The 10,349-nt window shown below is 38.7% G+C and overlaps 1 protein-coding gene across 1 annotated transcript in view; it reads right to left on the bottom strand.

Annotated features, from left to right (window-relative positions):
* The window catches only part of PIAS1 (protein inhibitor of activated STAT 1), a 144,011-nt gene that overhangs the window by 101,417 nt on the left and 32,245 nt on the right, over window positions 1-10,349 (bottom strand). Inside the window, exon 2 of the mRNA XM_003784457.3 lies at window positions 3,534-3,978. Within this exon, the coding sequence (XP_003784505.1) occupies window positions 3,534-3,978 (445 nt within the window). The remainder of the gene's footprint in view (window positions 1-3,533; window positions 3,979-10,349) is intronic.

The raw sequence follows: 10,349 nt of genomic DNA, 5'->3' as shown, positions 1-10,349 counted from the left end.
ATATATTTTAATTCAAACCTTTTACATAAATTATTCATATATCTTCCCACACCTAGATTAACTATAAACATCTATGCAGAAATATCCTACTTTAAAAAGGAAAAGGGGCCAATCTAGCTTTGTAAAATACTAAGACTAAAATAAACTCAGCCACCTAGGTTACTGGTCTTCACTAGACAGTATTGATACACTGTCCTACATCAAGTAAGCATTACTGTACTTGTAACAGGGCTCAAGAAAATCCACATACATATGATCCAGAAGACAAGACAATCTTGGTGTTCAATGAAAAAGACTGTTTCACAAACATCAAAATTTAAATAGAATTCATCTTCCAAAGCTTAAAAATGAGAAAGATAAAACTTAAGTGACTTGTTTAATCACAAAATAAAGAATGACATCCATGTGGTCAATTAAAATGTTTCTCAGTGTTTCATTCAGATTCTTCAGTCTGTAGCATCCAAATACTTCTCAAACAACATTAGGACAACTTCAGCACGCAGGAGGACCAAGAAAAGGAGATCATCTTCACCAGTAATTTCTAATTTTTTGATGATAATTTCTGGTGAAAAACCAGAAACAAGAGAAAATGCCTATGAAACTATTGCATAGTTATGCTCATCATTTACTGTCACTGTCCCCAATAAAAGAAGGTTAAATCTGAAATGAGTTCTAAAAAAAAAGATTACAAACATCAAACTGTATAGTAAAAAACATAACTGCTTACTTCCCTACTTCTTCTAATCCTTACCCCCATTACAACCTCCTCAAAGGGACCAAAGGGAGATAAAAGCAGATTCCTAGGGCAGGGTAAGGTGTCTTAATCCTAGCACTCTGGGAGGCCAAGACAGACAGATTGCATGAGCTCAGGTGTTAAAAGACCAGCCTGAACAAGAACAAGATCTCTAAAAAATAGCCAGGTGTTGTGACAGGCACTTGTACGCCCAGCTACTTGGGAGGCTGAGGCAAGAGGATCATTTAAGCCCAGGAATTTGAAGTTGTTATGAGCTATGACGCAATGGTACTCTAATGAGGGCAACAGAGTGAGACCCTGTCTCAAAATAAAAAAAGATGGCTCAGCACCTGCGGCTCAAGTGGCTAAGGCGCCAGCCACATACACCTAAGGTGGTGGGTTCAAATCCAGCCCGGGCCCACCAAACAACAAAGCAACCAAAAGAAATAGCCAGGCATTGTGGCAGGTGCCTGTGGTCCCAGCTACTTGGGAGGCTGAGGCAGGAGACTTGCTTGAGCCCAGGAGTTGGAGGCAGAATGTCACCTTGTTAGACCACAGATGGGAACATGGCTCATCAGACAGCTCAATTTTTTTGCCAATCTGCCCTATGTCCATGAATGAAAGCAACGTGAGTGTTGGACCCAGGGGGGATAGCTTGAAGCTCTGTCTCAAAAAAAAAAAAAAAAGACTTCTATAATCTAGCTCGGTGCCTGTAGCTCAGTGAGTTGGGCGCCACCCACATACATTGAAGCTGGTAGGTTGGAGCCCAGCCAGGGCCTGCTAAACAACAATGACAACTGCAACTAAAAAATACCTGGGCATTGTGGTAGGTGCCTATAGTCCTAGCTACTAAGGAGGCTGAGGCAAGAAAACTGCTTAACTCAGGAGTTGGAGGTTGCTGTGAGCTGTGATGCCATGGCAGTTTACCAAAGGTGACATAGTGAGACTCTGTCTCAAAAAAAAAAAAAACAAAAAAACAAAAAAAAACACTTCTATAATCTTCCTTTATTCAGGTAAATTCTGCTAAATTCTACTAAATATAATTAAAAACAAATACTTCATGGTTTAAAGAAAGAATTTCAATCAACAGTCCTCCAAAAGTTCTAAATAATTCCCCCAAAATCGTCCTTAATAGTTGTCAATCCCCAAAACTGAAATGTTTAATGATTTGTAACAGGGATTCGCAGGCTTATTCTACAAGGGTAAACATTTTAGGCTTCGTAGGCACACATGGTCTCTGCTACATATTCCTTCTCTCTTTTTTTTTTTTAACAACTCTTTAGGAATATTTTTTAAATGTTCAGAGCTCAGAAACATACTAAAACAGGTCACAGGCTCAAGTTTGCTAGCCAGCCATTGCCAACCACTGAAGTCTGGAAGTCTGCTATTTTATTATATTGTACTGTATTTACTGTTTTTTGTTTTGGCAATTTTTGGCTGGGGCTGGGTTTGAACCTGCCACCTCTGGCATATGGGGCCGGCGCCTTACTCCTTTGAGCCACAGGTGCCGCCCCTGTATTTACTGTATTTATATTTTAGAGATATAGTCTCAGTTTATTACCCAGAGTGGAGCGCAGTGACCCAATCATAGCTCACTGTAATTCAAATTCCTGGCTTCAAGTGATCCTTTCACTTCAGCCTCCCAAGTAGCTGGGAGTACAGGTATGCATTACTATACCTGGCTAACTTTTTCTATTTTCTGTAGACAGTAACTTGCTATGTTGCCTGGCTAGTATCCAACTCCTAGTCTCAAGTGATCCTCCCACTTTGGCCTCCCCAAGTGCTAGGATCACAGGTGTGAGCCACCACAGTCTCCCAGAAGTCTGCTATTTTAAACATATGCCACCAAAGGCATCAGAGTTCACCAGAGGATCAGTTTTATTCTACATTAAATAAAGTAGCATTATAGCAATTAAAATCACAAGTTGATTAATATATTGAATTCCATATGCTAGACAAACTAATCAAATGATGAGAAAACATGGTAAAGAAAATTTCAAGCACTCATGTTATAAAACTATAATCATGTGTATGAGCGTATGCCTGTAAATAAAAAACATATTCGCTTAAAAAAATAAGCTGAAATCTAACTACATATCAAAGCTCAAATCTCCTTTCATGATAATTACAACCACTCACTTATTTAAATAATCAAAACTAGTTAGTCATTATTTCTGTTTGTCATCAACCCCTGGTAGTAATTTACTTGGTTATGGGGTTTTTTTGTTTGTTTGTTTTTCTAGAGATAAGAGTCTTACTTTATTGCCCTCAGTAGAGTGTTGTGGGGTCATAGCTCTCAGCAACCTCCAACTCCTGGGCTTAAGTGATTCTCTTGCCTCAGCCTCCTGAGTAGCTGAGACTACAGGCACCTACCACAACGCCCAGCTATTTTTTTTCCTGTAGTTTGGCCGGGGCGGGGTTTAAACCTACCACCCTCGGTATATGGGGCTGGCGCCCTACTCATTGAGCCACAGGTGCTGCCCGGTTTTGATTTTTTAATTTATAAGCATTATAAAACATTAACCAACAATCTAACATACTACTCTTTAAAAATTTATATTCTTAAAACTTGTTAATATTTATTGTCAGTAACCATCACTATACCACCTTTTCCCTTCTGTCTAAATGACAGCTTTTATAATTTGATTTAATCTAAATTTTAAAAGATCCATGTCATCATCAGGATATTAATACCAAATGTAAATTTCATCCTGAATAAGAAAAACTGGGTTAAATTAAAAGTTTAAAATGAAAAGTTACCCAGCAAAAGTAACCAGACACCATTACATAATAATCTTACCTAGACTGGTGGGTTTTATCAGTTCATCCAGTAAATCATAAAATGGTAATTTTTGAAGTTTTATATCCGGATGGACTGGGTGAAGAGCTGATGTAAGATGTGGGAGTTCCAGTTCATGTTTAGGTCCCAGAAGAGAAACAGGGAGTAACGGTGATGATGCAGGGTGACCGTCATAAGTAAGCTGTGGAATGGTAGATGGAGACAAAGTTGCTGGCATAGAACTTGAATGTACATTGGGGATGGATAAGTCTGCAGGCGTCATGATTTTCTGCGGGAACCGCCGCCTGTAGAGTTCTTTAATTTTCATTTGTACAGCAGGACTACAGCCAGCCTTTAGCAAATGCAGGGCTTTTGTGAGAAGTTCGTGTTTGCGTCCGTGCTTGTTTCTCCCAGCGTAGCCCAACAGTACTTGGAGTTCAGAAACTCTAAGGCTCATAACCATTTGCTTAGAGAAAAAAACAAAATGTAAAACATTAGTATTCCATAATATAATTTAGAATATTAAGCAATACTTTATTATAACCCTTTCCTTATGGCTTAGACCAGGGACCCTCAAAACTTTTTAAACAGGGGGCCAGTTCACTGTCCCTCAGACTGTTGGAGGGCCAAAATGTAGGCCCTGGGATGAGCTGGCTGCTAAGCAGGACAGGCAGTGGTGGCAAAAACACCCAGCGGGCCAGATAAATGTCCTAGGTGGGCTACATGTGGCCAGCAGGCCGTAGTTTGAGGACGCCTGGCTTAGACTTAAATACAGGCCAGCTCATTTACAATCCTAATTATTTCAAACTTAAAATTTAATTGTTTAACTTAAGCAACCAAAAAAAACTTAAAAGTAATATTCATAAATTAATTTACTTCTACCCAGGGTTATGAGACATACACAATAAACTGAGTACACACCAGGTAGAACCACATCTCACTCTATTCCACTGTTTTTTTTGTTTGTTTTTTTTTTGAGACAGAGCCTCAAGCTGTCCCCCTGGGCAGAGTGCCGTGGCATTATAGCTCACAGCAACCTCCAACTCCTGGGCTCTAGCGAGTCTCCTGCCTCCGCCTCCCAAGTAGCTGGGACCACAGGCGCCCGCCACAACACCCGGCTATTTTTTGGTTGCGTCCGTCATTGTTGTTTGGCAGGTCAAGGCTGGGGATTCGAACCCGCCACCCTAGGTGTACGTGGCTGGCGCCTTAGCCGGTTGAGCTATAGGCGCTGAGCCTATTCCACTGTTTTGATGAAACTGCTGTCAAGTATTTATATCAATCACTTACTGAGACTCCAGGAGAACTGCCAAGAACTCTCAAGAACATTTTGTTTTCTTGGGGAAAAATTATAAGTGTATGTGAAACAAACAGCTTGCCTCAAATATCAGGTGGTAGGCAGAATATCAATAACCTATTATCAAGTATTACCTTCTATATTAATTCAAATTTCTTTTTTTTCTTTTCTTTTTCTTTTTTTTTTTTTTTAAGACTTTATCTCACTATGTCGCCCTGAGTAGAGTGACATGGCATCACAGCTCACAACAACCTCAAACTCTTGGGTTTAAGCGATTCTCTTGCCTCAGCCTTTCAAGTAGTTGGGACTACAGATGCCTGTCAAAAAGCCCAGCTATTTTGTTGTTGTTGTTGTTGCAGCTGCCATTGTTGCTTTAGCTGGCCCTGGCTGGGTTCAAATCCACCAGTCTCAGTATGTGGCTGGCACCATAACCACTGTGCTAGAGGCATGGAGTCAAATTTCTATTCATTTTTGACCTATTATATATATTATTATATATTATATATACACCTATATTATATATACACCAGATACTACATTTCGTATTTTCATATGGGCTGTCACAGTCATTACAACTCCACAAACTGTTATTCTTATTGATTTACATGAGGAAACCAGTTCAGAAAAGCCACGTAACTACTAAGTAGCAGTCAGAATTCAAACTCAGCTATGTCTAATTCTAAAGCCCATGCTCTTTCCATTAAGAAAAGGACAGAGATGAACATGTCTGGCTCTCACTCCACATACAAGGCAGACTAAAAGTCCAGGAATTCAACCCACATGCCATAATATGTGAGGCTACCATAAAGAAATCTACTTAACTTTGTTTAGTCTGTGTTCATAAACTTACTTGGTCACTTTTTCTCCTTTTTTAGCCTATCTACTCAGAGGCTACCAACAGGAAATTCTCATCTATACCAATCCTCTCATTTTAAAGCGATGGAAAATGGAATCCAGAGAAGAAATGACTTACCCAAGATCACAGCTAATAACAGCAGAATCCTAAAAAACTTCACCAGCACTGACAAGATAATGTTAGGATGGAAAGACATGTGTAAGCTTACCATATGCTCTCTATTTCCCCAACTGATTCCCTCACTTCATACCAAATACCAAGACACAAAAAGCTATGCTACCTTCCACTTTTGTCAGCCTTTGTCCATTAGACCTAGCAGAAATATTTTTACTCTACTTTTACTGGCAATTTTCTTATCTGTATTTTAGCACTTATCCTACTGTATTATAATTTTCTAGTTATGCAAGTGATTTTATAACTAGACTCAGGTTCTCTAGGATATATAACCATGTTAACCTCAGCATCTAGGACTAGGGCCTGACAATAGTAGAAATTTATCAAATTGCCTAGACAATAAATGAATAAATGAATGAATGAAAAAAAGAGATACCAGAAGAAAGGATGGAAGGTAATATCTACAGGGATAAATTATCCATGCGAATGCCCAAACTCTTATGCTCCATGGAGGCATGAAAAGATATAATGTAAACCTTAGAAACAAATTCTACCCCAAATCCTATAAATACTTCTCTTTAGATGTTATTAGAGATTGAATAATTACTAACTATAATATCAATAGGATATCAATTTCTCCCTATTGACCTAAGGGTCCTAAAGAATATAAAACAGTTTGGGGGGGGCTATTTTATTATTTATTATTTATTTAGAGATAGAGTCTCATTATGTCACCCTTGGTAGAGTGCCGTGGTGTCACAGCTCACATCAACCTCAAACTCTTGGTCTTCAGTGATTCTCTTGTGTCAGGCTCCCAAGTAGCTGGGACTATAGGCTGCCGCCACAATGCCCAGCTATTTTTGTTGTGGTGGTGGTTGTCATTGTTGTTCAGCTGGCCTGGGCCATGTTCAAACCCACCACCCTTGGTGTATGTGGCTGGCGCTGTAACCACTATGCTATGGGAGCTGAGCCTTTTTTTTCTTTTTTTTGAGACAAGAGTCTCACTATGTCGCCCTGGGTAGAGTGCTATGACGTCACAGCTCACAGCAACCTCAAGCTCTTGGGCTTAAGTGTCCTCTTGCCTCAGCCTCCCAAGTAGCTGGGATTACAGACACCTGCCACAACGCTCAGCTATTTTTTGGTTGGAGTTGTCATTGTTGTCTGGCAGAACTGTGCTGGGTTTGAACCCTGTTAGCTCTGGTGTATGTGGCTGGCGCCCTAGCTGCTGAGCTACAGGTGCTGTGCCTTTATTTTTTATTTTTGAGGAGTCTCACTCTATTACCCTGGGTGGAGTGCAACCTCAACTCTTGGTCTGAAGTGAGCCTCTTGTCTCAAACTCCTCAGTAGCTGGGATGACAGACACCCACCACAACATCCAGCTAATTTTTCTATTTTTTTTTTTTTTTTATGTAGAGACAAGGTCTCACCCTTACTCAGGCAGGTCTTAAACTCCTGAGCTCAAGCAATCCACCTGCCTTAGACTCTTAGAGTGCTAGGATTACAGGCATGAGACACTGCACCCTGGAGTTTTTATTACTTATTTTAAAAGAAACAGGGTCTTCAAACAAAAATGCACTCAATATTCCCTTTAAAGATTTTGCTTTTTAACACAAAGTTTCAAGGATTACAGATTAAAAATAAATTTAAGTTGGCATTGGTCAAGCATACTTCATTTTATAGGAAAAAAAGTGTAAATTTTAGAAGTTTTTCCATTTCAATTCCACACCATTCTCCTAAATCAGAAACAACCTAAATTGAATGATTACCATAAACTCTTCATTGATGACAGCTTTTGTCCTTACTCTATAGGATACAAAGATTTAAATAAAGGATACGTATATTATTTTTCTATTTTTGTGCAAGAATACATCAACAATTCACATAAAACAAAATCTCATTTGATGGTCCACAGAAAGTCAGTGACACAACAATAAATCTGACAGCTCTCGATTATATTTTTTACTATCTCTGAAAAAAAGCAACAGCAGCATCAATAACAATATTTGGTACATAGCTGATATCCAAATGATAACTGTTATTAGCAAGCCAAAGTTTTTAATTTGGTTTTTTTTTCCCTTAAATAAGATTCATCATTAATTGTGACAATTAAGAAGCAGATACTGTCCTTGGGCAATGCCTGTGGCTCAGTGAGTAGGGAGCCAGCTCCATATACCAAGGGTGGTAGGTTCGAACCTGGCCCCAGCCAAACTGCAACAAAAAAGAGCCAGGCATTGTGGTGGGTGCCTGTAGTCCCAGCTAATCAGGAGGCTGAGGCAGAGAATCACCTAAGCCCAAGGGCTGGAGGTTGATGCGAGCTGTGATGCCACAGCACCCTACCAAGGTTAACAAAATAAATAAATAAATAAATAAATAAAAGTAGCAGCAGACACTGTCCTCATTTTTCATATGGAGAAACAGGCTTAATAAGGTTAATAAACTTGTTGAATGTCTACTCCAAACAGATTTACTTTCACACTGTAACAAACAACATGCCTTTTAATTGGGAAACAAAAACCTATCAGAAGATTAATTAATTCATTTAACATTAATCTCCATTTCAAGTAACAACATTTGGCTTATAAAAGTTGGTGATTAAGACAAGAACAGAGTGTATTTAGATTCAAATTAACCACTGCACTTTATAAACAGATACAATGAAAGATCAGGTGGTCTCCACTGCTATTATTGGAGCAGCTGTTGCGTAACAGGCACACAATATTTTAAAAAATGAAATGAAAGAATGGGGTGGCAAACACTGAAACATCTGAAGCATTCATCAACAGAAAAGAGAAACATGGAGAAGTCAATTCACAGTGAGACGTGTTGACAACATCAACAAAAACTAAACACTGAGATGTTGCAATGAAATATATTTTAATCTGTCATCTGTTTAAAACTCTCCATTTCTGGCTTGGCGTCTCAGCTTCTGTAGCTCAGTAGCTAGGGCGCCAGCATATACACCGGAGCTGGTGGGTAAGAATCCAGCCCAGGCCTGCCAAACAACAATGACAACTACAACCAAAAAATAGCCAGGTGTCATGGCAGGTGCCTATAGTCCCAGCTACTTGAGAGGCTGAGGCAAGAGAATCACTTAAGCCCAAGAGTTTGAGGTTGCTGTGAGCTGTGACACCATAGCACTCTACCGAGGGCAACAAAGGGAGGCTCTGTCTCAAAAAAAACAAAAACAAAAACAAAAAAAACTCTCCATTTGTTATAGCTGTAACAAAATGAGTATTTACAATTAAAGATGACATCAACCACTATTACCATTAGAAATCATTACTTCCTGGGCATTTTCATACGATTCTGCTGCATCTACAACCTCAAATAACATAGTTCTTAGGATCCTAGAGGATTCAGAATTCCTGAGAAGTATATATACTCTGTACAGAAGATTATTCTGTGAAAGGCATTTTCTTAAAATTAATTTTTTAACCTGACAGTCATGCATACAATATAAAAAGCCAAATAATTTCACATCCAAGTTTTAAGTACCTTCGAGTGTTTTAGCTATTTTTTCTGGCATTTTTCACTATGTTCTATATAGTAGATCTATATATCGCCACTTCTAATTTTTTCCATTTAGAAATTTACTGACTTCCCATTATAAAAGATAATGTTTTAAGCTCTGTTACATCCCCTTTCCTCATCTTTCCATTATACTGTTTAGTTGAACCAATTGTTAGTACTTACATTATTTTACCACAGCTATGAATAATATTCACAGAGAGGCCAAAAGTGCATCAGAGTATCTTTCTTGTGTAACTTTGCTTTCCTTATACTTAATAGCTGTACTGTTTTCCATTTGCTTGGTTTCTTATGTGCCTATTGCTAATTGGTCTGCACCCCCACTAAAAGTCTACCTTTTCTCTCAATAGTCACATACATCAGGTAAATCTGTTTTAATTGCTTTCTTAAAGACATACTTCCTTCCAATTTGGACCGTAGACTCTCTAGGCATGTTTCACCATTATGGATATAAAATTTCCCTTTAACACAGCAGTTCTCAACCTGTTGGTCGTGACACACAGGAACTGTATTAGAGGGCTGCAGCATTATTTAACATATCCTGGGAATTCTCTTGTCTCTCTTCTATACTGGGATCCCCTGTTTCAGTATCTCACTTCCTCTTTCTTGGTTTTTTCTTTTCAGTGGGATTTCTCTGGTAGCTTTCTGAGAAAGGGTACAGAGGTACTTTTGTTTTTATTCTTTGCATTGTTTTTCAAATCTGCATTTACCTTTATCATGAGCTGTTTTCTATTTGCTGCATTTTTGCCCTCTTTCTCCTATATTTTGTTGTTACCGTTCATAAATATGCTATCTTTTCTCTTTGATAACATAAACTGAATAGTGAAGTTTTCTTTTGCTCCCTGCATTGTCTCTATAACCTCTGAGTTCTTTTGTGCTTTTTACTTTAGTCTCTTGCCTTTCATACTGGATGCTTTCCTTATGGAGAGGGAATCCTTACCTGTGCATTCATATTTAAGAGTAAGATAATAAAAAGACAACTAGAAGATCTGTGTGAATGTGCAGATCAGAGTGCTTTGTTCTAGAATGATTAGGCAGGACTCTA

Source organism: Otolemur garnettii, unplaced genomic scaffold (assembly GCF_000181295.1).
Source record: "Otolemur garnettii isolate 467f Iridium unplaced genomic scaffold, OtoGar3 scaffold00011, whole genome shotgun sequence".
Classification (NCBI taxonomy): Eukaryota; Metazoa; Chordata; class Mammalia; order Primates; family Galagidae; genus Otolemur; species Otolemur garnettii.
Note: the sequence above shows the minus strand (reverse complement) of the source record. Positions and strands in the feature narration are given on the sequence as shown.